Raw genomic sequence first — 27,393 nt, 5'->3', positions numbered from 1 at the left:
GGGAGGGGAGACAAAACCAGTGTCTGGCGAGGTGTCCAGGCCACTGGCATTTTCAAGCTCACCTGTCCAGTCCTGCTGAGACTGACACTCCCGTGCCAGAGGGTCCTTAGACCCCTCCCAATCCCCCTCGTGACCCATCACCTGGTAGGCAGGGTCAAAGGATGGGGCCAGTTTGTTGAAGTAAAAATCTCCAATAGACGTCGAGAACAATGCCCAGCGGCGCCGCTCCTGCGCCGGAACCGAATCGAGGGTAGGATCGGGGACGGCGTCATCCTGGGACGGCGCCGGGGGCGACACCCTGGGTACCGGCGCCGGCAAGGTCGTAAGGTCGACTGGCGACGACCCGGAACCAGATCCAGTGAGGGCCTGCGGCGCCGGGACCGAAGTCGCCGGCGGCGTCGGGGCCGAAGCACCCGACGGCGTTGGAGCCGAAGCACTCGAACCGCTAGGCCCCCCCGAAGGCGCCGCGGAACCCGGCGGAGGAGGGAGAGACCTCTTGGCCATGAGGTAGTGCTCAATCTCCTCCGGCGTTGCGTCATGCCCAGGGACCGGAAGGTATGGGGCAGGCCACGACGCCGGTGACTCCATCGGAGCGGTGTGGGAGGTGTCACCCGAACCCCTGGCCGCATTGCACGAGCGTCGGGGTGAGTCGGAAGAGCGATGACGCCTTTAAGACCTCTCATGCCTCTTACCTGAGGATCTTGATCCTGAAAACCGATGCTGACTTCCGGAGCTATGATGGCTCCGACCCCGCGACCGGTCCCTCGACCTCCTGTGGGACTGGGACCTCGAACGGCGCGGGGCCGACTGGCGGAGCTCAAGCCGCTTGCGGGACCGCTCCCGCCTAGCCTTGGACGTCAGGGCCCGGCAGTCGGAGCAGGTTCGGTCGTCGTTGTCGATGCCTAGACACTGAGGACACCGGCGATGGGGGTCGGTAACCGACATCAGTCGGCTGCACTTGGAGCAGGGTTTAAACCTGGGCATCTCTACCGGCACCGTCGGAGTCAATCGACTCGAAAAACAGATCAAAAAAGATCAAATGTTTAGTCAAAAAATGACTAAAGGGTACTACTTTTCCGGATCTGCGCTTAGCTCGCGCGGAAAATAGAAGAACTGACGTCAGCACGCGAGGGCGGCGTTTAAGTACTCCGGCGAAGTCATCCCTGCACAGACGACGAAGGACGCAGAGCCGCAGACGACGCCTACCGACGCGCAGTGGTACTGCTACGCAAAAGTTTCTGGATCCAGTCTGACGCCTGGGGATATTCTAGGGTAAGGAATCTAATACTAACCTGTTTCTTTCAGATACACTCTCCTCCTTCTGCATAGTAAACAAGACAGAGAAAATGTATACCTGTGCAACCTTGGGATAAATACATTCCCCTACACCCTTAACCCCTTAGGAAGGGTGGAACCTTTGGCTAAACACATACCTCTACATCCTTAAACCACTTAGGAAGAGTGGAATCTTGGGCTAAACGCATGCCCCTAAGCCCATCACCCCTTAGGAAGGGTGGTGAAAATCACACATTACAACATGGTCACACTTTAGGATCAACATATCACCCTTCTGCATACCCAACATGACTGGGAAGACAATTAAGTATTGCATTAAAAACATATACTGAGCTAACACCTCAAGAATCCCCACCCTTGTCGCCATTGTTACAATCAAAGATGTGGTCTTGTAGTTACAAAATATGTAGGTTTATTAGGTTTAGGTCAGGTTACAGGTAAATCATGTAAAGCCCCACCAGGAGCAGCATCCTGCTGGTCAGCATGAGAGTGTTTGTGCTCATCCAAGCAGTGGAAGGGTCGATTATAAAAGTATTCAATGCAAAGTGTACCGGACAGACTTGAGTATGCAGAGCATAGACATGTACATGTCGACATACACTGATGGTCTATTGAGTGAAGTAGACAGTAGACACAACCATGATCGTACAGTCAGTTGGGAAGATTAGGGAAGCATAGCGCATACGTGCCCCCTTCCCCCCAAATCTTTAGTGGAGTGGGCTGGCTCGGCGTACGCAAGGCTAGTGTAGGGTATGAATAAAAGGCATGTTTCTCTGAGTGTGGTTTTGTTTGGGAATGGCAAACGTGTCTGCCAGATCTGCGCAGCTTACACCGCCACGAGGCTGACCCCGTGATCGAAGGTGGCTGCATGAATGATGCTCTCAGTCTGCTGGTACCCAGAAACCGGCATGGCCGCTGCAACGCATATATCCCACACAGGTCACTTTTCGACACAGCTGTATGTGAAAGAGGGCCCACCACGTGCCGGCGGAAGCTCCTGGGATGAGGTCTGCGAGCTTGGAAGGCTTCTGAGATCAACGCTGGCTACCGCGACACAGGCACACATTGCCTAGCCTGAGGCCCAGCACCGTGGAGTGCTCTGTATACTATAACACAGTAGTCGAACAGGTACCAACAGTGGAATGGTGTCTTGATCCCACAATGGACGATGTTAGAACTGCATCTGAGAGTGGAGATGAAGGCACTCCCTTCGACCAGGTGCAACCAACTCTAGGTACCAAAAGTAGAACGGTGTCTTGATTCCACAATGGACGATGTCCGAAATTACTTGCTGCTTGGTTTTACACAACTCCCTTCGTTGAGCTGCATCAGACTCTGTGCTTCCGTAGCTAACTGCTGCACAAGATTATTGGGCTTGATTGACTGTAGTCGAAGGACTACACCGCGGTACAGCAGGTCCGAACAGTGAAACTGGGTCTTGATTCCATGATTGAGGATGTCAGAAGTTAAAGTCTGTGATGATTTCTGTGTACCCCCTCTGACCAGGTGCAACCAACTCTAGGTCCCACCAGCGATACGTTGTCTTGATCCCAGAATGGACGATGTTAGAACTGCATCTGAGAGTGGAGATGAAGGTACTCCCTTGGACCAGGTGCAACCTACTCTAGGTCCCAACAGTGGAACGGTGTCTTGATCCCACAATGGACAATGTCCGATATTACCTGCTGCTTGGTTTTCACACAACTCCCTTTGTTGAGGTGCATCAGACTCTGTGCTTCCGTAGCGAACTGCTGCACATGATTATTGTGCTCGGTTGACACCAGTTGGTGGAGTGCCCCGCGGTACAGCAGGTCCGAACACTGAAACTGGGTCTTGATTCTAGGATTTAGGATGTCAGAAGTTAAAGTCTGTGATTATTTCTGTGTACCCTCACCGATCAGGTGCAACCAACTCTGTGCTTTCGAATCCAACAGCACGTGGCTGTGAGGCGTTAATGACCACTGCCTCAGGCCTACACTGCGGTCAGCAGGGTTCACAATTCAGATTGAGTGGTGATTACAGAATCCAGTAGTCAAGTAACTACAACATCTATTGAAATATACACAATATCCTTTTAGTATACTTGGTTGAAGAACTTTTTTAGATGAGTTATAGGTTTAGTACAATGACCAAATTCTTCTTGCTAGTGTAAAAGAACACTGAATAACAATCTACACTGTGGACAGCAGAGATAGCAATTCAAATTGTTTTGATTTATTTATTTGAGAGTTTTCTGTAATTTATATTGTTGTATTTTGTGAAGAGGAAGTGAGAAAAAGTATTCATGGATGTCTGCGTGACTACTGTCTTCAATTTACACTGCAGACTGCAGTGTTCACAATTCAGATCGAGTCGCTATTGTAGATGACGCAGTCCTTTAGTCAAAAGACATTGCTCCAGTGCGCCCTGTCCGCACCACGCACACGCATCATCGCAGGCTTCGCACATGCTTTTTGTTGCTTCGTGTATGACAAACTGGGCAGCTCAAGTCAACGCCATGTGGCTGTGTGCCCTTGCTGACCACTCTATCTGGCCTACACTGCAGACAGCCGTGTTCACAATTCAGATTGAGTCGCTATTGGAGATGATACAGTGTTGATGGCAACAGACATTGCTCCTAGTACGGCCCGCCCGCAGCACACATCATCATTGGCTGTGCACATGCTGAATGCTTTTGATGTGGCTGAGTGCACTAGAACTGAACTGATGGACCATTTATGATACAATCTTTTTGTGTATTATTTCAGATCGATTGTTTGTGTCTCAGTATACCACAAGTTGTGGTTCTTTTACGATAGAATTTTTTCTGTATTATTTCACATCTACTGTCCCTACCTTACTGCAGCACAAACTATTGACTCTTATTACTGAATCTCTGTGTGTGATCCAATGATTACTGTTGTAGTTGATGCTAGCAGCAACCATTCCCTGAGGGCTGGTTTACACGCACCCTACATGCATCCAGCACAGACGTCACTGGATATGTGACCCTGGTAATAAAAAGGTGTTGAGCGCACGTGCCCGTACCCACTTCCACTATCTATCTGTGTCCGTGTGTTGATTATCTATGCATGATACTGTCTCTGGGCCGTACCACATTACATTGTGCTGTGGACAGCATATGCAATCATGTTACCTCTGGCAGTGGGAAAACTTTGGTTATGTAACTTTTAGGTGCATGGCTATCACAGGTGGAAGGCTTCTTTACAGACCATGAATATTGATGAAGATGATGGTTGTATGTTGTGTGCATTGTAAGATATGTGTACATAGCAAAAAGTTTTCAAAAAAGATCTCTAAGCAGAAGAGGTGTGTCTCATCAAATGCTGTAGAGAGAATGACTAAAATGGGTGGCATTTTCCAACTGCTACAATGGGAAATGTTATGAACGAATCAAATGCTTTTTTTTAAGGTCACATGGCAATCGCGTACCCAGCGCGCAAGTAGACCGCACCCGACACGATTTTGAGAAAATATATTTACTATAAGTTTATTACAGTTAGAAATATGTACATTTAAAAAATATTTTAGATTATCGCTTGCTCTCATATACATTTTAAAGTTATTTAGATATAGTTTAGAGACATAAATAAAAAATGAGGGAATGGCGTATCCGGTGCGACACCATACATCTATTACGTAACACAGAGCCTGGCAGCGTGCAATCGTCTCATACGCATCGAACAGCGGGCGCGACCCCATACGTACATGACGTAACACGGAGCTTGGTAATGCGTACCCGTCGCACACCAAAGTAGCAGCTGGCGCGACCTCATACGTACATGTTGTTACGCGGGACGCAGTGCCACAAACCAGTCGGATATGAAATTCGCATCATTTACGAGTTTAGCAATATGGCGGATACGATTCGTGTTCTGATGGCGCCTGGTACACTACCGGTACGGGACTCTAGTTTTCTCAACAAAAAAAAAAAATTATATACATTTTTTTTGAAGATATAAAACATTACATCATTTTTAAAGTTACAAAAAGGATAATAGAGTTCCAGAATATTAAAAAAATTAGAAAAAATATAGGTTTTATAAACATTAAAATATAAAATTACCATTTAAAAAACCTTCGAAATTTACTGAAAAAACCATAGGTTTTACAGACGTTATAGTTACGAATTAGCATTTAAAAAACCTTAGAAATTCACTGAAAAAACCATAGGTTTCAGGGACGTTCTAGTTAGTTGGACATTTCACTCATAGAAAACCATGGAAATTCCCCTGTTATAGTTAGTTGAGCTAACTAGAACTCACACCCCCACAATGCACTGCTGATGACGTCACATATTACATCATTATCCACCACACTTCATAACAACTCTGCCAAAGAAGTGCTGGCCTCCGAGGCAAGGCCAGGAGGAGATAGAAGGCTAGAAGCAGGAGATGACTCTAACCCGCTTCCTTCATCTAACTCCGAAATCCAGCTGTTCACTATTGGAGGTAGATTCACAGGTTACACCATGGTATCCTCTTCCTCTTTTCCTTCAATGAACTCCAAGGAACCCTGAACTACAAGCTCCACAACCGATGACGACATGGCACCGAATCAACGTCGGGCTCAGAAAATGGAAGGACGTTGGTTGATGCAGACGGCATTGTAGACAGAATTAGTAGAGGGGGCGTTGACGCCTCAAGACTCTCCGCCAGGTCTTGCACAGACTTCAGTTCGAAGCCTTCCAAAACGTCTTGAGGAACAACCGGCATCGCTCTGGAGTCAGTCAGCGCCACAGGTGTGAGGCCTGCAGGGCTGTGCCCCGGCGCCGCGAAGTGTCTGAACGCATTCGACGACGAATCCATTGGCGAAGACGCAGTCACTGTACCTATCACCTCCTTGGAGCCCAAAGGTGCTCCAGAGGAAGGTGCAAGTACAAAGATGATATGGAGAGCATCATAATACTCTTCCATCTCGGTCTAGTTCGGCCCGGCTGCAGGAAATGAATAAAGGTGGGGGAGTGAGGAAGACTAAGCACACCAATAACTGTCTACCAGACATGGACGATGAGATAATAAACAGACTTAGTTTGAAAATTGAAGGTCTAATTGACTCACACCTGGAGCCCGTCCTGACAAATATCGCTAAAGATATAGTGGGCACGTTAAACACATGTGTAGCAGGACTATTGAAGAGATGCGAGGCACTAGACATGTTTATCCAAGAATATCGCAGGTCCCTGAGTCTAGCACCCACCATGCAGAACCCCATTACTACCAATCCTAGTCGGATAAATAATGTTGCGACTAGTGTTTTGGGTAAATAATGTTGCGACTAGTGTTTTGGGTAATCGCCCTTCAAATGTTAATACAATTGGCAAGCCCCCCTCCCTAGGGCACTTACATCAGAAAAGTCCAACAGGCATAGCCCAGTAGTCTTGCATCAGCCTGCCAAAGAGTCAACCATTGTTCCCTGCCAATCCAAGTTGCATCTTCCACCTCAGGCCGCACCCTTAGTGGCGGTCCTAACAGGGGTACTCCTCTTAAGCTGAATGCGGTAGAAAGTACCCAGGAACTCATGAGAATAACTAGGAACTGGTGTACCCAGTATTCTAGTGGGGAAGCTGATATAGCTGACTGTATAAGTATGGTTAGGCGAGTGGGGTGGGTGGGCCCCAGAGAAAAATCAGTAAAAGGGGATTGTGTTGTTATTAATTTTAAGGCACAGGCCATGGCGAACCATCTCTTTTTGGGATGGGTCAGAATTGACAAACTCAGGCATTAGGCCGCTTCCCCTGGGATTTTGTTACCCACCATCCACACTAAGGGGGCGAAATCCAGATGCTCAGTCAATTAGACCCCCTATACTCCCCCTAAACGCCCCAAGTTACCCTCAGCACAACCCAGCAGGGAACTCACTGCGGGCCCTAGAGTCCCCCAGAAATCTGGGAATACCATTAGCCAATCGTTTTTCTCCCTTATCAGGAATGGACGAAAACGACTGACTAAACGGTAACATAGAGACTGCAACCCAAATGCTGAAGCAAGTCCCGCCCTGCAGAATTGTAAGTTGGAACGTAGCAGGTGTAATGGCAAAGATGGGGGATGAAAAATGGGTGGGGTTCTTAAAAAAGTTTGACATAATATCACTTCAGGAGACCTGGGATCCGACGAATTGCTTCTCCTTAGATGGCTACCAGCATTTTTTTATCCCAGCACAATGCAGTAGGGCGGGTAGAGCTAAGAACTAAAGGGCTTGTTTACCCAACTCGATATGGGTTCAGAAAATAGTCTAATAGTGGAACTGTCAGTCTCGGGGAGAAACAAAATACTATTTATAAACTTTTATAACTCTATGGATAGCGAAGACAATAACTTAGCGCTATTAGAAAAGTTTCTTTTATCGTATTGTCTAAAGTCAAATACATTCGAGATTATATTCATGGGAGATTTCAATACTCATCCCTGTGATAAATTGTGTGGAATTGAAGGCTATGAGGGTCCCCCGCTTTCAGCCCTGTCCCATTTTGAACATTCAAAGCAGGATGAGGAACTGGAATTATTTCTAGCCAGCTGGAACCTTTATGAGTCCAGCTGTGGGAAGGCTAGTACTAGGACTCCAACGTTTAAGGGGAGAGACATAGGGACAATCATAGACTATATTTTCTTAACATCTTTTATGTTGTGTAGGGTTTTAAGTTATCTTACGGAGGTCTCCGTCTATAGCGATCACAACCCCGTGATATTAGAGATGGAGTCGGGGGACCTCCTATGTTTTAAGGCTGCGTTGCAAAATGAGGGGAAAGATGTGACTTTGAAACACCAAGGTAGAAGTCTGAGGTGGTCCAAAGTGGTCCCCGAAACCTTTTTAGGTGAGGTTTTACCCAAGGTTGAAAGGGAGGTTAATATATGTCTGGATACTGAGTCACATATACACACGATGGACGCCTTTGGCACCATCTGTCAACAAATTAATCTAAGCCTACAGATAGAGGGAAGGCAGACAATTCATACTGGCAAGAGGTGGTTCAACAGCAGCTGCACCAGAGCCCATGCTGCCCTTCTTAAAGCACTAAAAGCTTCTCCAAAAGACAGGTGGATCATAGCTTGCCTTAGATCAGCATACAAACAGGCACTATTAGTTAGAAAACGGGAACTGAAGGAGGAGGCCTGGATTAAACTTTTATCTCCCGAAGTTTTGCGAGACAGCGGGAAATTCTGGGCCACTGTAAATCAACCCCTGTTCTCAGTTGATGAGAATTCCCCCCTGAGCTGTAATATTGCCGATAGTGACTGGATTGCTCACTTTGAGAAAATCTATAGTCTCCCGGACAACGTTACCCCCGCGGTGGTCTTTGATGTCACCAAAGTGGAAAGGGCCAATGGAGAAATGTCAAAGAATAAGGCCCCGGCCCTAATGGGGTCCCTGCAGACTTATTTAAAGCTGCTCCACACTTTTGGTCCAAAATCCTGATAAATGTGTTTAATTTTCTGGGACCAAACAGTTCGCCAGCTACCTGGGCCACCTCTATCATAATTCCAGTCTTTAAAAAGGGGAACAGACAGGACCCGTCCTGCTACAGGCCGATTTCCCTGATTGATTCGTCTGTAAAAATATTGGGCCGTGTGGTCCTACGTAAATTAACAGATTGGCTGTTTGAAAGAGGGGTCCTGTCTAACGCACAATACGGTTTTAGAGCCAAAAGGAGTACCCTTGACCAATGTCTTAACCTCCAACTTTTAATTAGCAAGTACACTATAGCTAAGGAGGGGTCACTTTATATGGGGTTCATGGACCTATCCTCAGCATTTGACCTAGTAAATAGGTCAAAGCTGTGGCATACATGGGCATTGACCCACCACTAGTGCATTTTCTAGCGGACCTGCATTCTGGTCTTTTAGCCGCAATTAGAGTAAATACTGAGGGGCGATGTACAAGTCATTTTAAGTCAGAGAGGGGGGGGTCAGACAGGGGTGTAATCTGGCCCCCTCCTGTTTACACTATACATTAACGCCCTGGAGCCTGCTTTGGAGGACGTGTCTCATGATGTACCACGTATAGGCGAACTGGTTATTCCGGTTCTCCTTTACGAGGATGATGCCGTCCTCCTGGCCCGCACCGGGGTGGGTCTGCAAAAACTGTTAGACGCTTTTGGGAGCTTTATGGAGGAATTAGATTTGAAAATTAACACAAAAAAGTCCCAAGTTATGATTACAGGGAAGGCACGTAGGGATACAAAGGTCAAAACCTTTTACTGTTGCGGGGAAGAAGTTCGTAGGGTACCCACATTCCAATATCTGAGAGTTCTTTTCGACAAAAGTGGTAACTGGGGCCCTGAAAAAAACAGCCGCAGTACGGCTTTCGCTAGAACCGCATCTGCACTCATGGGTTTCTCAAAAAAGTTAGGGGATAGGCCGATAGAAGCCCTTATTAAGGTTTATAAAGCTAAATGTCTAGCGGTAGCCACATATGGTTCTCAGATATGGGGCTATTCACCCCAAGTTAAAATTCAGGTTATCAAGAATAAATTCCTAAGATCAGTGCTGACTGTTCCTCAGTCTACCCCATCCTTCTCTATTCACACCGAGTTGGGGCTAGGATACGTAACTGACCAAATTAAAATAGCCCCGTTAATATGTTGGTTAAAAACCTAGTTAAACCAAGAAATCACCTTGAACCACATCATACTGCTAGACTGTTTGAAGCTGGATAAGTCTAATAAAATTCCTTGGCTGGCTTATATAAAATCGGGTTTTCACAATTTGGGACGTCCTGAACTCTTTTCGTCTCAAGACTCCATAGTGAGGAAGGACATTGGACTGACCAAAAATGCTATGATGAACTTACTCTCTCTAGAGCGAGAGGAGGTAGAGTTGATGAAACCGACAGTCAGAACTAATTATGCCCTAATTAGCTCCCTAGGCCCTGAACCCTACCTCACCATAGTGAATCGCCCCTTTCATCGGCACCTTCTAACAAGATTTCGTTTTAATTTGATTCATTTTTCCTTAGGTTGTTTTAAAAATAGGTACCGCCAGAACGGGCAGATCCTTGTAATTGTGACGATTTCTCGACCCAGGACACCTTACACTTTATTATGTTCTGTGAACACTATCGAGAAATTAGAAAGACATTTTTGTTTCCAATTCTGAGGGAGGTGGGTTCATACAGGTTAGGCCAGCCCTTCTGTACTTACAACAATTAAACACCCCACAAATAATATTCCATGTTGCTAGTTTTCTAGTTGCTGCTACACGGATAAGGAACAAGAATGTCAAGGTCACACCTATCTCTGCCGATATTTTCTTAATTAGATTGTCCGTCTTTTTACTCCATGATTTTATTGTAGGACAAAAGTTCCTGCATCTTTTTATCACATTTTTAAGATATATTTATATTGTATAATATTTACACTGACATAATGAACTTCTTTGTCTATGATGTTTTTTGTGTGTAATTAATTGTTTGTATTGTACTATGTCTTTTTATGATATTAATTTATCGAATAAAGTATTTTGACTGACTGAATAAAGGTGGGGGAGTGACTCAGCAGAAGGGCGTGAGGAGCCACCTAGAACCACGTCATGAGACGAAGAAACCTTACTCGCTTACAACGCTTACCCCGAGCCGGGGACTTAGACAGCTGACGTCGTTCACAATGAGATGAAGCGCAACACTCATGGGAATGTCCTCTGGATCGACTCTGTATCCGAACCGCAGACAGTGAAGTCGACTGCTTGGGAGTACTGGAAGTCTTTGACAACTGCGCCATCTGGAGCTTTATTCGTGCCTCCTGTAGCACCTTCGGTTTCAGCTGTTGCCAGGCGTAGCACTCTTCAGCATCATGGTGCTCGCCCAAGCACCACATGCAGATAGCATGAGGATCCGTACCAGACATCTGCAGAGCACAAGATCCACAGGACTTAAATCTGGAAGGCATAAAGAGCCCTGGCACACTGATTCAGACAAAAAAAAATCATCACAGCAGGCTAAAAAACAGCCAGCGATATGCTTCTCCGTATCGGCGTTACAGTGCGGAAAAGATGAAACGGAAATCTGCGCATCGAAGGGGACATATATGGCTCCACTGGGCCACAATCAGAGTCAACGTCAATGAGGAGCGGTGCAGCGTCATTCCCCGGCGCACATAGGTAATGCTGAAAACATTTCCCGATCCACTCTGAGGCCTGGGGAGAACTCAAAGTTCTAGGAATCTACAGCTTGATTTCTCTATCAGATATTGCTGTTGGAAATGCCTGTGTGAGCAGACGGAGTGTGGCTCTGCTCCTTTAATGCACTCCTAGGCTGAGTCACCTTAAGCCCCAAAAAGGTGAGATCCATTGTAGGGCAGGTCCATTTGAAATGCCTGGATGTCCCAGGAGAAACCTGGGGGTTTCATTGAGGCGTGACAACAGATAGTCACAATGGTGCCCATCGCAAGTCCCAAGCAATCAGTGAAGTCCAGTATCGAGCACAGAGCATTGTGACTTTCCTGAATATAGCCTGCGTGAGAGATGTCCAAAGGTCATCTGAAACAGCTGGGAAAACCAGAGTCTTCATATCCTAAAGGGCATTGGAATAACAGACAATGAGACAGCTGGCCTTGACAGATCTAAGAGCAAGGCTCGTAGTGAAGAGTATCCTTTTGACAATGTCCCAATTAATTTGGGGGAGTGGTAGGGAAATCATTTGGATTGACTCTGCAACCTATTGATGGGCTGTCCTGAACAGGGCTTCAACCAAATGGCCAATAGTGTGTCAGTAAGTGCTTCGTTGAAGGGTAACAGTGGCTTGGTGAGAAACTGACCAGGTTGACATTATTTTGTTAGTAAATTGTTCTTAATTTCCATGGTTGGCAGTTGTAAGTCTAGTGCTTCAGCAGCCCTTTGCGTCACGACAGAGAAAGAAACGCTTTTATCTATAGCGTGACCTTAGGGAAACACTTGCATAATGTAACTGGTGCTCATGGAAGGCACTCCAATACCTTCTGGTCAAATGTGCGCTATATAAAACTGCAAAAAATAAAAATAGAGAGGGAGAATAAGCCTAAGGCATTCTGTAACTGTTCATATCAGCTGTAGTCATCATATTGGGGAACATAATCGTCCCTGTCCTCAAAGTTGTCACATTTTCAGAATCAGTGCCACATAAGTTATATAAAGTCTTGGCCCTACCACAAGGAAAGGACAAAGTAACGAAGTTGGAGGGATTACAGAGATTGCACACAATTTGGTGCGGGCGCTACTTGGTGACAGATTCAGTTCTGAGTCAGATAACACTATAGACTACATCATCCTTTAGCATTGATGGCATTGGTGTTGATGTAAATGCAATTGACACAGGTGGTGGCCCCTAAGTGATACCGAAGTTGGTGCTGGACCTAATGTGGATGCAAAGGAGACAGATGAGGGTGGAACCACTTTTGGAAGTCCAACTGCAGGTCCCTGTTGTTCTTTGGGACCAGAAGGTGGGCCAGAGGGAGACAGTAAAGTGTTGAATATCTGTAGCATAGGCTCCCTGAAGATTTCTATTTCCTGTGAATTCGTTGACGGACCTGGAAAGTCCAATTGCATTAGGACCAGGAATGGCATTGGCTTCAATGGAGATGGGAAGTGAGACAGAGGCACACTGATGCTCTCTCTGGCATTTGAGAATGGTGGGAATGGGCTGTTTCCTTCTTGGATTTTTCTATATTTGTTCTTTGACTTACTCAAAGACTTTGACTGCAGTAATAACCTGCTGCAGTAATGTCTTCGGGGGTGGGAATGAGATCTTTCTTTTGACTACTACTGGTCCTGACATGGATATTTCTTGTATTTACTGACACAGAGTTTGGCTTTGAGTTCCAGAATAGCTTTCAGATTCATCTGCGTGCAGTCTTTACAGGCCTTGGATTAGTGGTCTCGCTACAGCCACCACACACAGATTTCTTGCAAGTACGTCATAAAAGTGTGCTTGCAACAGCCCCTGTAAGGTTTGAACATGGTCGGTTTATCAGGGTGACCGTTCCCTTGAGGAAAACTCTGGTCAAAAGACGAGAGAGCAGCTCTGGATCTTAGACTGAAGGTAAGGAAAAAAAGGGAAGTGACATCAGCACTCATGAGTGTATGATCTGTGTCTAAAATTCCTTCCAGATTAAAACACACTTATGCTATTTATTTTGTGAGTTTGGTCTGTCATTGTTGTTTTCTAATTTGTTATAACATCCATGTGGAAGCACGTATATGGTGCTTTAGTGGGGTGAAGACTGATGCTATGCAGCATATCCTTTTACATTTAATTTCTCTGCAAGTAAAGAGAACATTATTATACCTTTATTGTGCATATTAGGAATCCATCATGTATGCCCTTTAAGGAAATATTTTTGAGTCTATAAAACTGAAAAAATTGCAGTGATTGCTTTGCAATCTAGCAATACATAAATCAGGACTCTAGTTCCCACAAAGGGATGGAGAGCTAAGAATGTTTATACACCCTCCCAAGAAATAATTATTCACATGCAAGAATGGTGAGGAAGAGGCAAAAATGGGTAGTGTTCGAAATGGGGGTCTCTAGTTGGCATAGGTAGGTGCCTTTGTCTAACTAGGGACCCTTGCTTCTAGTCAGGTAAAGGGGGATACACACTTTAGATAACCCATGCTCTCCCTGTGGGTAGCTTGTCACGAGCAGACAGGCTTATTTCAAAGGCAATGTGTAAAGTATTTAAACGAACACTCACAATAACAAAGTGAAAACACTACAAACTGACACCACACCAGTTTAGAAAAAACAGGTATATTTATCTAAACCAAACAAGACCAAAACAACAAAAAGCCAACATACATGTAATAGGAATATGCCTTTTAATAAAAGGTTTTAAGCAACTTGGTCCATAGGAAACTATGGATGCGTGATTTCACACAAAGTACCTGTAAATGAGTGAAAATTCACAAGGCCAAACATCAGCTGAGAAAGGAAGCATTGAGAAACAAAGGGATGCGTCAGTTCCTGAGTCCTTGGGGAGGCGATGCAACAGTTCTATTGCACGCAGGAGAAGTGATGAGTTGAATCCGTACTGTAGGGGGAAGTGATGTGTCGACTCCAAGACAGTTCTTGTCCGCGGGTGATGCATCAGGAAAACTTGCCACACAGATGCACTGCATGGATATCCAGAATGCGCTTGCAATCGATGTGGCAATCAGTGCTGCGTTGGTTTCTTTGCCCGCGATCCCACTATGCATTGTTTCTTGCAGTTGCGACAGCAGCGTCGTCTCTGCAGCAGAGCAGTGGTGGTACATGGAGATTCTTCCACACGTCGGTGCTGCGTCGGAAAAACAGCCACAAGAAGGGCGATGCGTCGATTTCTTCAGTTTCTTCAGGTTCTTCCAGTTCCCAAAAGCAGTAACATCCTCCAAACATCCAAAACTGGAACAGGCACCTCCTGGCAAGTCAGAACTATCAGCAGCAGAGTATAGGGGAGCTGGGGTTCAAGTCTTTTTGTCCCTGAGACTTCAGAACAGGAGGCCAGCACACACAGGCCCTTGGAGATTCTTCTTCAAGCAGGTTCACAGCCAAGTTCCAGTCTTTGTCCTTTCTTTGGCAGAAACATTAACTGTAGGCCAACCGTACACAGCACACAGCAAATGGGCAGTACTTCTCACAGCTCTCCAGCTCTTCTCCTTGGCAAAGGTTCCTCTTGAGTCCAGAAGTGATCTAAAGTTCTGGGGTTTAAGGCCTACTACTTATACTACATTTTGTCTTTGTTCTTTTTGTGCAAGGGTCTCTGAGTCCAGTCCAAACCAGTTCTATCCTCACTGGTGTAGTATGGCCACAGGTGGTGAAGACAGCATTGTGCAAGGGAGACAGGGCCTATTCAGGTGCAAGGAAAACTCCTACCACTACTCTAAATGCCGCCAAGGTCTATTCAGTTCAGCTCTGAGTCATGCAGGAAGGGCCAGGCACACCTCAACCCCGTGGCTGTCTACAGTGAATGCAGAACCCCAGTCCCAGTCACTCCAAAACGAGACAGTCAATCCACAAGCAGGCAGAGGCACACAGAATGGTTTCTAAAAGTGGTATTTTCGAACACATAATTTAAAAACCATCTTTACTAAAAGATGTGTTATTAAATTCTGAGTTCAGAGAGACTAAACTTAACTTCTCCATATTGTCTCAATGGGAAGTTATACTTCTAAGATGTTACAAAGTATCCCACATTCTATGCTATGGGAAAGGTAGCCTTTCAAAAGTGAAAAACGAAAATGGCAGTTTTTCACTATCAGGACATGTCACACACATGTGCTGCCTTTTACATACACTGCACCTAGCACATGGGGGTACCTTGGGCCTACCATAGGGGGCCTTACGTGTAAGAAAAGGGGAGGTTAAGGCCTGGCAAGTGGGTGCACTTGCCAGGTTGACATGGCAGTTTTAAAACTGTGCAAAGACTCTGCAGTGGCAGGACTGAGATACCATTTTTGGGCTGTTCATGTGGGTGGCACAACAAGTGCTGCTGGCCCACTAGTACCATTTGATTTACAAGCTCTGGCACACTCAGCGCACTTTACTATGGACTTACCAGTAAATCAAATAGGCCACTCAGGGAGAACAACTTGTAATAACTATATACACAGGGAGCACTTGCACTTTGACACTGACCAGCAGTGACAAAGTGCCCAAAGCATCTAAGCCAGCAAAAACGAAATCCAGTGCAGCATCAAAAATACAGAAGGTAGAGGCAAAAATTCAGGGGAAACCACGCCTAAGATGCCAAGTCTAACAGATAGGCAACCAATCTGTAACTTATAATAAGGTAGACTGCACTGTTTATGGAACAGGTCTTATTGTGATGTTGTTTTTAAAAGGACCAACACCATCACCCACTTCCAGTGGCATGCTTTATCATCGTGTTCCTGCTCACCAAGTTCAAACCACTGGTACATGGTGGTCTACCTTGGGAGAACTTTGTGAGATTTGTTTTAGAGTATAATGAGTGATCGTAGCTACTGAGGAAGACTACCAGCAATGGCCACAAGCGACTGTGCTCAATTTTCCCAGACTACTTTTGACAGAAGCAGGATCAGTCAAATTTAGAGTTCTGGGCTGTGGTGAAGATATCCTTAAATGGAAAATCTAATCTGAAGACCACCTTGGTCACTTCAGGGTGGAACTATGTCTTCAGGTTATCCAGTAACAAGCAATTGAGAGCACTTGCTTTACACAGAGGGAACCTGGTAGGTAATCCAATACAGGGAAGATTACCTGCCACTGCACCCACTTCCACAAATGAACCACTACAAAACACAGTAGGCTCCACAGCCTCCACACAACCTGGTCGGTTGAAATAATAGATAGTAGTGGTGTTGCCTTACAGAAGAGAAAGTTATTTACCTTCAGTAACAATGTTTCTGGTGGATACTCTAGTTGCAGATTCCTCACCTCTTGAATATCATTCCAAGTGTCAGACTGGTCCAGAAAACTTTTCTCATAAGTCTCACTCAATTGTCGGGGCCACCAGGCTCCTTATAGTGCCAGAAGTAATGTTATGCTGTGTCACAGGTACTACAAAGCAACCCCCACCATTGAGACAATGTTAGTTTCCTATTTTATTTTTTCCATACTTCCAAAGCAGCAGGGCGGGAATGACATCACGTTGTGAACATAGTGCAAGAGAATGAGAAGTGGAACCAGTTTTATTTTGGCCCGTTACAGCAAAAGTGGGGGAGGTGGGTGGGACTGGCGAGGAATCTGCAGGTAGATAGAGTATGCACCAGAAAAATCATTACCAAAGGCAAGTAACTATTTCTTTTGAGGGATCTTATACCTGCAGGTAACTCAACTCCTGAATAGATTAACAAGCAATACCACCCTGGTGGATGGTTACACTAGGAAGTCCTGCAACACACAGACAGTGCAACATGCCCATCCCTGTTCACCTTCAAATCAAATCTGAAGTGCGTGGCTATGCTGTAAAGACACAACCAAGCAGTCCTCTGCCAAAGTCTCCTCTAGTGACTCCCCTAGCCAGACAGATGTGGTGGTTTTGGATCTCATGGAGTGAGCCCTAATGACCTCATGGGGCACCTTTTGGCTGCAAAGCATAGCAGATTTTAATGCAAAAGATAATCCATGTAGATAATGTTCTTTTCTGCACCGCTTTCCACTTTTTGCTGGCAACATCCTTCACAAAGAGCTGGTGGACCACCGAGAATTCCTTTGTGCAGTCAATATATAAACTAACCACTCTCTTAGGATCCAGCCTATGAAGCCTCTCCTTCTCATTAGTACAGTAAGGTAGAGGGGTGAAGGGGGAGCAACCAACTGACCTAGACAGGAAGAGGTCACCACCGTAAGAAGTAAAGCAGCGCTGGGTCAGAGCACAAGCTTGTTGAGGAAGATAGACCTAAAGGCAGGCTTGACGCTCAGTGCTTGCAGTTCCCTGACTCGTCTAGCAGACACAATGGCAACAAGGTAAATTATCTTAAGGGTCAAAAGATGTAAGGAACAACTATGTGGGGGCTCATACCGAATTTAAGTACCACTGAAGCATAATTATGGAAGTGTGAGGGAACATGTTGGATAGTACTTTAAAAAATCGCAACACAATATGAGATTTGGTAAAAGATGGCTGGCCTGGGAGGCAGGTGAAAACTGAAGGCCGCAGAACATCCCTTCACTATACCCACGGTGCACCATTCTTGGCTCAATGAAAGTGTGAACTCAAGATGTAAAATAATTGAGCTTTCTAGCAATCAGTATGGTGGTCTGCGCTCCAGGAGACAAACCTATACCATCCTCCTGGAGTAGACAGTTTTATTGGGCAAACAGGGAGACAAGATGATATCCACCACATCTTCAGGCAGCTGAAAAACAATCAAATGTTCCCACTCAATCGCCACACATGAAGGAATGGGCTCAGACGATTCACATGGAGGACCTACCCTCCAGATTGGAGTGAGAAAATCCACATTGAGAGGAAGACAGTGTGTGTGACAATGAAAAAGGTGCACAAGAACTGGTTCTTTACTTTCTGTAATTCCATTTTTGATAGAGACAGAAACGCCACCTTCCATATTCTGTGTTGGTGTGCCCAATGCCAGAGTCTCAGCACCTCCAGACAGACAGGATGAGACCGTACTCCCCCATGCTTGTTTATGTATCACATCACGGTTATACTGCCTGTCAGGATCTGGAGTGATTGACCAGCAACAAAAGGAAGGAAAGTCTTGGGTGCTAGGCGAATCACCCTCAATTTGAGCAGATTATGTGCAATTTCTGCTCTGCCGATGAACAGAAGCCTCTGATCCTCAAGATGAGCTCACTACTCTAGAGTGAAGCATCTGTTAATACAGTGGCCATGACTGGTGGGAGGGGATTGTGGTTGGAGGTTGGAAGGACATCTTGTAAATAAAGTTCTCTTCCACACCCACTAGGCAAGTTCTGCAGTTGTGTCCATGGAGTTCATTTCAGAGTATGACAGATCTCTATGTTGAAACCACTGCCTGCAGAGGTACAACTGGAGGGCACGCATGTGCCGGCAGATATGCATGTCTAGGAGGATGCAAGAAGACAGCAGGTGTAGGAGACCCATGAACGGAAGACAAGCACTTTCCTGAAAACACGGCAACAGGGTTTGGATGCCCACCATTCTATGCATAGAGGGAAATGCCCACAACAAAGTGGTGTCCAGTACTGCCCCTATGAATAGCAGAAGCTTGGAGTGCTTTAGAGGAGATTTTAGCAAATTGATAAAGAAGCTCAGGTCATGCAGAAGAAACTGCAGATGTCACATGACATCTTCGAAAAAGCTTGCTTTCGGGAACCAGTTGTCCAGCTAGGGCAAAACTGGAATTCCCGACATTCTGAGATGGGCCACCACCACTGCCACCACCATCGTGAAAACCCGCGGTGCCCATGTCAGGCCAAACGGAAGGACTACAAACTGGTAGTGAGTCAAGCCCACCACACATCACAAGCACTTGCTGTGGGAGACTTCAGGACTGGTAGGAGGAAATAAGTATCATAGTTAGTCAATTGATATCATCCAGTCTCCCAGCTCCAGCACCAGAAGAATCTATGCTAGGGACAGTATCTTGAACTATTCTTTCGAAAGGAAAGCGCTAAATACCCTGAGGTCCTGGATCGAATGAAGACCACTGTCTTTCTTTGGGACAAGGAAGGGCCAGAAGTAGCATCCTTGCCAAATTCCTGCTTTGGCTCCAACTAAACAGCTCCTTTCTAAAGCAAGGCTGCCACCGCTTGCTACAGCAGGAGAAGGTGGTCCTGTGAAAGGTCTAACCGCAGAGGAGAGATCTGGGGACAGGAGCGGTGGAAGGGTAGGGAATAATCCTTTTCCATAGACCGAAGGACCCATTGGTCTGAAGTTGTGTCACTCCAGCCCTGTGAAAAAGAGGAAACCCACCCCCCCATCTGACTCAAGTGCCCCGACAACAGAAAACTACAACTGCTTCCACCTGGTGGCCAGGGAGGAGGAAGAGGAGACAGGGGGCTGACAAGAGATCTGACCTTTTTGCTTCTTGTTTCCCCTGTACTGCTGCACAAAAAGGGGATGGGCCTGCTGCGGAGCCAGGGCTGCCTGACACAGGCGAATATTAAGGCCTCTCCTGAAGACACTACATTCTGCAAATCCAAGGTTGTAAGAAAATGGATTATTATTTGGGGTGGGTGACTATCCACCTCAAGGAAGTATTACAAGCCTCGTCATGGTTAACCCTCAATTTACCAGTTACTTACCTTCGGTAATAGTGTATCTGGTAGAGACGATTCTAGCAGCAGATTCCTTAATGTAGAATTATCCCCAGGCGTGAGAGTGGATCCGGAAAACCTTTTTCTTGCCCCAGCAACTCTGCGTGCAGGGGGCGGCACCACGGGACCCTGCCCTGACGTCGTCCGCGGGCATGACGTCAGCGAGGTCACATAAGCCCCACCCCGGCGTGCTGACATTAGTTTGCTTCAGAGAACTTTTCCGCGCCACCACGCAGAGCCAGTGCAAACAAAACTGTAAGAGTATGACAACAGTGTTAAATAAAGTAGTGCAAGGCAAAAAAAAAAATCCACGGTGACCAACGGTACCACAAAGTCAGTGCCCACCCTGCAGAGCAGGACACCTTGACAGAAAAGACTTCATCAGCAGTCCGAAAGGACAGCCCTCCAAGGGGAGGGAGACACCCACCCAGTGGACAGATAAACACAAAAGATCTGTAAGAAGGGCAAGCAGACGCCGCCATATCCAGGAACAATAAAGGGGAAAAGCCCAAAACAGACAAGGGACCACAACAACCCTAGACAATCCCTTCAAGGCACACCCAGACCCCGCAAGGGCCAGGGACCGAGCCACAGCCTGGAGAACTCCAACCCAGAAGACTGCGAGGGAGGAGAAAGCCCCATAAGAAGGGGACACAGAAGGACACAAGAATCCACCCTAAAAGACCAACCAGAGTGCACGTCTACCAGGAAGAAAGGAACAGGGCACCAAAGAGGGCAAAGGCACCCTACAGAGGCAAAAGTAAGCCCAACCCAAGGGGGAGGGGCACCCGTAGTGACCAAGCCACCCAAAAGGGGGCAAGTGCTAAAGGCTCAGCAGAAAGGGATCTCGCAGAACGGGGAGGAAGGGTGGGCCGTGAAGGAATCTGCGGCTAGAATCGTCTCTATTACCGAAGGTAAGTAACTGGTACATCTGATTGGGACTACTAGCCGCAGATTCCTTAACGTAGAACAGATACCCTAGCCATACCCAGAGGGGAGGAGGGAGTGCGAGAAAAACACACCAGCCCAACAAAACACAGAGCCCCAACAGGGGATGCATCATGAGGCAAGGAGGAACGACCCACCAGGCAAAAAGGGTCGCAGGCACAGGGAGGAGCAAAGAACCCCCCTAAATAAACCAAGAGGCAGAGGTAAGGAAGGGCAGAGTCCCCCAAAGGAGAACGCCACCTCCATCCAGGGTGGAAGAGCAGAGAGGCGACGCACGGCAGAAGACAAGACAGGAACGGCACCGAGCCAAGAGGAGTGGACATGCGAAGGAGGAACAGGCGTGCAAGACCCCAGCAGAAAAGAAGAAGAGTCAATGGAGACACACCACAGCCCACTGAGAAGGGACACAACCCCCAGTGACGCACAAATCGTCCTAGCCGCAAGGTGGCACAGACCAATGGAGCACAAGGCGAAAGCCAAAGTAAGAGAACTCGAGAAGAGCCGACCCAGAGGCAGAACCCCGGAGAAACCGGGGCAACAGCCCAAGGGGAACGACCCAGAATAGAGCACCAGAAGGAGGGCCAGCTGCGCCAATGCAGGCCAAGACCAACCTGACATCAAGAATCGAGGCGGAACCACAGGCACGACTCCACCAAGGAAGGCCGAAGGCCGCCCAAGAGCATGAAACCGAGAGAGAAAAAGAAGAAAGGGGCCGTCCCAGGGTCACCAGGGAATGCAAGGAACCCCAGAAGGCCGTCACAGCCGCCTGACTAAAAACATGACTACACAATAGTCAACCAGTGCATGGTTTTTTGAAAGCCAATTGCAAGCTGGTGGCAACATTTTATAAAGTTTGTTTGTATAGCATGGGGGCAGAGGGTGAACTGCTATTTTCTGCCTCCAGGGATAGGATTGAGGTGATGCGACGGGGTTGGGCTTTTGTTCCACTTTGTAGCCATGTCTGCACAAAGCCAAACATTTCATCTTGCAATGAATGAGTTTCTCACTTTGTCTCAGGGAGCAAAATTCTAATGGATCCTTTCCTCTTGAATATCCATCCAGGCGTCATACTGATCTGGAAAACTTCTCCTATAACACTCCCTTAAAGGTAGGTGGCACCAACCTCGTTCTGGTGCCAGAATTGAGATCATGTGACATTGAAGGGAGTACAATACGCCCTCACAGTCGAGATAGTGGTAGAAGGGCCATCTTCTGCCATGTGACACCGAAACAATGCACAAGGCCAAACAGATGCAAGAACAGCAGTACCAGGACCGGAGCCTGAATCAGAAACCTCAGAATAACCTTCTGAATATGTGTGATCCCAGGAGGAGGATGAAAGGTCTTCATAGAGACTGCTAGAGTACAGCTCAGTACTGTCAATATGAAAGTTAACCTCTGCGTAGAAGAGAGTTGGGACTTTTGGACACTGATGGTAAAACCAAAATTATGAAGGAGAGAGATATTCTGCTGATGGTGTTCACTGACCAGCACCCCGTACTAAGCTTTCACAATCAAGTTGACCAAGTACATGAATTCATAAACTCCTGCCTCTCACACTGAATAGGTCACAACAACCAGCACTTTCATGAGGTCATGTCGTGCAGTTGTCAGTCTAAAGGGTAGAAACACAAACATATACATGAGAGCGCAAGGAACCATAGAGAACCTCAAGTAAACAATGTACATGGGAAAAATTGGAAGATGAAAATGCAAGTTCTGAAGATCTAGGGCCAGAACCCAGTCATCTGTATTCAGGGTCAGTAAACCTGGCATAGGGACAGCATCTTGAACTTTTCCTGCCAAACGAACGAATTCAGAAGACAAAGATCCAGGATGAGTTTCAGACTTCCATCCTGCTTGGGAACAAGTAGTAAAGGGAATAGAATCCTGTGCTTCTTTCTTCCAGCGATGCTACCTCTATGGCCCCCTATGATCAGCAGGGAAGGACATCGGCCTCCAAATTGGAGTCATGTTCTCAGAAAACATGTCCGGGTATAAGGGGGACATTCCAGAAGGTGAGACAGCAAGAGAAGGGCATACCCTTTCGCAGATTAGGTGGAAGACCCAATCAAGAACACCACCTAAAAATAGGAGATCTTTCCCTGACCGGAAGGTGGTAATTTGAAAGGGGGAGTCAGAGATGTTTTGAGGTAGCAGAGTAAGAAGACAATCGCATAGACTTCATCTGGAGTTTTAGTTCTCACCTATACTCACTCCTGTCCCAAAAGAAGCAATATAGATTCTGGAGTGGCTAGATGGGCTGGGAAGGTTGTTTCTGGTGGGACTACACTTCCTTGGAATAGCCACCAAACTGTTAATATTGCTTGAGGTACTATTGTGCCGGGGAGGCTAGGCCCAAGCTGAAGCTCTGTCACTCAACTGTCTTTGAAGCGCACCAGGGAGGAGTCAACTTTTTCTTCAAACAGCATCTCTCCCATGGAAAGGCATGTCCTTGAGTATGGCATGAAGCTCTCTGAAGGAGCCAGAGGAAAGCATCCAAGTGTGCTATGCAGAATGACAGCAGGGCTTATAGACAGAGCAATGATGCCTGCAGAGTCCTGGTGACACATTGAGATTTGTTTGCACTCGTCAAATCCGTCACAGTACAGGTCCATAAACAGCTTTTTCATGTGATTTGGGCAAGCTCATCACTTTAAGTTTTGACATTTCCCACAAGACATGACCATGTTAGAACAGAAGCCAGGTGTCATTTTAAGTGTGGTAGGCCAGAAGCTAAGACTTTTCAGCCATCAAAGTCGATTTTTTTGACTGTCTATGAGGAACTCCCTAGGGAAGCCATTCAGGTTCTGCTTTAAGAACGGCTTTTGAACTACAAGACATTCTGGTGATGGTTGAGAAGACTAAAGGTGGGGATGAGCCAAAGCCTATGACTTCTGACTGTCTGTGGACTTCTGCACCCAAAATGGGCTTTGCACAAGCATTCATGATGGAAATCAACAGTACTTCATTCAATGACAGCAAGGGCTCTGCAACTGAAGAGGAGAGCTCGCAAGAGGGAAAAGTCATTTGTAAGGCTTCAGCAGCTTTTTGCATTGAAGTCATACATGATAAAACTTGCTCTGAAGCAAGACTGGTCTTGCTAAGGCTTCAGCAACTTTTTGTACTACAGTCATAAATAAGTCATAAATAAGAAAACTTCCTCTGAAGCAAGAGCAGTAAGGCTAAGTCTTCAGGAGATTTTCAAACTACAGTCATGAATGAGAACACATTCTCTGTAGCAAGGATTAATAGGTAAGGGATGTATTTTCCTTGTGATGTAGCCAGGTCACTCTCAGTTTGTGAGTCAGCATGAATATTGTAATGAGCAAAGGCATTTTCAGTTCCGAATCATCATCTTCTGGACAGCCGTAGACTTTGTTAGGCATTACGAAGGCTGTGGAGTGGGACCCAATACCCTCCTCCTTCTGGGCTAATCTCTGAAACCTAGTTAGGTGTGCTTCCAAGGGAACATCGTTTAAGTGACAGTTTATTGTGGAAAATAGAGTACTTCTATGGCGCATTTTCTGGCTTTTTTAATGGAATGATCTTTTTGGAGATCATTCCCTTAAAAGTGACTAAACTGTGGGTGACTGAGACTGCTTAGATGTCCTATTGCATGACCAACCCAGAATCAACTTCACCTACGGCTGCTTACCAGCATTCTGGTGGCTGGCGGCACAAGAATCACAGACAGTAAAGTCATGCTCTGACCTAACACACCAAAAGCAGTTTTAAGGAGGATCTGGAAGGGATGCTTTCTTGTGTCATCTTAACTAAGGCTAGAAACCTGAATGTTTTTGAGGTGACATTTGACACAACCACAAGCTAAGTGCCTAGGACAGTGAGCTCTGGTTGAGTGCTGATGAGGTGTGGAAAAACAGAACTGATGCCAGCATGCCAGGAAACACCTAATATTCACTGGTGTCTTCATTTCGTGAGGTGGAAACCTAAATTAGGCCACATGAATCCACAGAGCAAAGCTGAAGAGATATTACTGGGTAAAAGCTTTTTCAGACCAGCCTGATGCCTGGAATGATAATTCATTTGGTGTGATATATGCAGAAAGATGAACTTATTGAAAACAAAAAAACTTTTCAACTAATTGCCATCTGGGCCACACTGGGTTTCACTATCATTTTTGTTCTGTGTGTCTTCTTCTCATAATTTTTAGGCTGTACTGAAATTTTATTCTTGGACATTGGAAAGGCACTTAGGTTTCTTTTTTTTAATGAGAAAAAAAAATTGAGCTGTGCATTTTTATTGCTTTGTGCAGTGCCTTTTCATGCTTCAGAGTTAGGTATACCCTGCTGCCAAATGTTGTTAGAAACATGAAATATCTATTCAGTGAAACACATTGCATAATTCACCAACTTCCCTGTGCTCTGTCACAATCCCTGTTACAACTTTGGTTTACTGTGAAAAACATGTAGCTCTAATAGGTATCAGCGGCAGCTCCCCCATTAGGGCAGAGGAGCATCGCTCCACTGCTGTGAGCCCAGCAAAGTCAATCATGAAAAATAAAATGTTAAATCATTTTATTTTTCATCCTGAGGGCGCCCAGCCGAGTCATGTGGGGTGGTGAGGGGGTATAGGGTACTATTGCTTCCTGGACAGCACCTGCAGCAGGGACGAGTACTGGTGGGCATCGCAAGTGCGCATGTCTGTTTGGTCAGCTGTCTTACAACACCTAGCCCGACATGAATGCTTATATCTCCCCAACCCGAGCTGGGTTGCACAGTCGGGTGGAGTACAAACACAGGCTCCCAGGCCCTGAGTTAGCTCCAGACCAACCCACTCCAACTAATCCCAGCGCTTCTCTCATGCTGGGTAATAGTATAACATGCATGAAATCAGCATCTGGATTGGTGAAGGGGAGTTCACTTAAGTCTGAGAGCCTGTGCACCAGCCCATTGACTGCCAGGAGAGGAGCAGAGCACCGAGACGGCGGCCGTCGTGCAAGTACAGTTTTTAATTCTTTATGTTATTCTCCCTGGCACTTCCCCCACCACTTTAATGTGACAGCAACCACAATTGATATACGTTTTATTTTCGAAGGGTTTTTTCTATCACAAAAAACATAATTAAGCTATAAGACAGTGATCTGAATTGGGTACCAAAGTTTCTGCTTGAATTCTCCTCCTTTAAAAAAAAAATCTTCCTTCTTGCAGACTCTTTTAACCATGATAAACATCATACAGCAACCTATGACTTAGAAAACTGAAAATAATCAATGCCTGAGGAGCAATTATTTAAGAAACATTTTTTCGATAAAGCACCATATTGTCATTGTGCCTAAATACACTGGACTTGATTTAGGTCTATTGCTGAATACTAGTCCAAAACTGATATGATTTCTTCATGAAAACTAATCAATTATTTTAATTATGTTACATATTAATATCCAATAACCATTAAAAAAAGAATACTTACTGCTGAAAATTGTCGTGAATTGAATTCAGCAAGTTAACCTGTCAAAGAAAAAACAGGGTATCACATGCACTGTAAATGCACTGGCAATACAAGAATTATATGTATAGATGTAATTACTTAAAAAAAATATTATCCCCATAATTCTATTGCTTTCTTCACACATCGACTTATACATTTCAATCTCTTTTTACAGCCAATTCTAACAAAATCGTCATCTAAATGGCTAGACCCCAGAAACTGAAAATTAGCACGTTTTTCACTGAAGATTCTTGATAAAACGTGCCAGGCTCGGAAATTATGATTATCCTAGTTTGGTGAAGGTATAAACAGAGAACACATTGTATTCACCAGAAATGTCACCATTTGTACACTTCATCTTCATTACTTACAAGCTTCCACGCAAAAAAAAAGGGAATGAAAGGTATTTCAAAAAGAGTGAGAATGACAAATTTGGACGAACAATTTCTAGAAAGAGGGTCTCAGGATTGATGTGCTTACGACTATAACACCAACTCTTCAATTAGGACCCAAAAGGCCACAAAGCATCTGAGGATTTCTTGTGTTCCAGTGCAGAGTGTATGCTACCAAGCAGTTCGGATAGGGATGATTGGCTGGTTGCCCTAGTCTAATGGAACAAACAAGTTAAACAAACATTGGCTAAGCTAATAGGTCTGGACTGCTATTTAAGTCCATGCTAAGGTCCTGCTCTACATTTTGAAGGACAGTACTCTGTCAGGCTGGAAAATGTCCACCACCCTGATGGACTACCTTCTGCCAAATCTAAAAGTCACTGGTGGCACAGCAGTGATCTCTGTTCCTTAACAGAAGCTACAGTCATAGCGGTTCCTGACAAGGTACAAACAGTAGGTTGGACGGCTGCCACCAGTTTTAATGGCCATGCATCAAACTGTAACAAAGTGGAAGTTTGTTACTGTTATAAAACCATGGGCCCAACACCAAGGGAGTTATTCCCTGGGAGCGTGGGTAATTTTTTCTGACCCTCACCTCTAGGTTTAACGGGGCTATGAC

General features: G+C 45.8%; 1 protein-coding gene across 1 annotated transcript in view; it reads right to left on the bottom strand.

The window, feature by feature from the left end:
• Positions 1-27,393, bottom strand: part of CCDC93 (CCC complex scaffolding subunit CCDC93) — a 994,005-nt gene that overhangs the window by 44,106 nt on the left and 922,506 nt on the right. Inside the window, exon 20 of the mRNA XM_086957357.1 lies at positions 26,365-26,402. Coding sequence (XP_086813483.1) covers positions 26,365-26,402 — 38 coding nt within the window. The remainder of the gene's footprint in view (positions 1-26,364; positions 26,403-27,393) is intronic.

Source organism: Lissotriton vulgaris, chromosome 2_1 (genome assembly GCF_964263255.1).
Source record: "Lissotriton vulgaris chromosome 2_1, aLisVul1.2, whole genome shotgun sequence".
In the NCBI taxonomy this organism is placed as follows: Eukaryota; Metazoa; Chordata; class Amphibia; order Caudata; family Salamandridae; genus Lissotriton; species Lissotriton vulgaris.
Note: the sequence above shows the minus strand (reverse complement) of the source record. Positions and strands in the feature narration are given on the sequence as shown.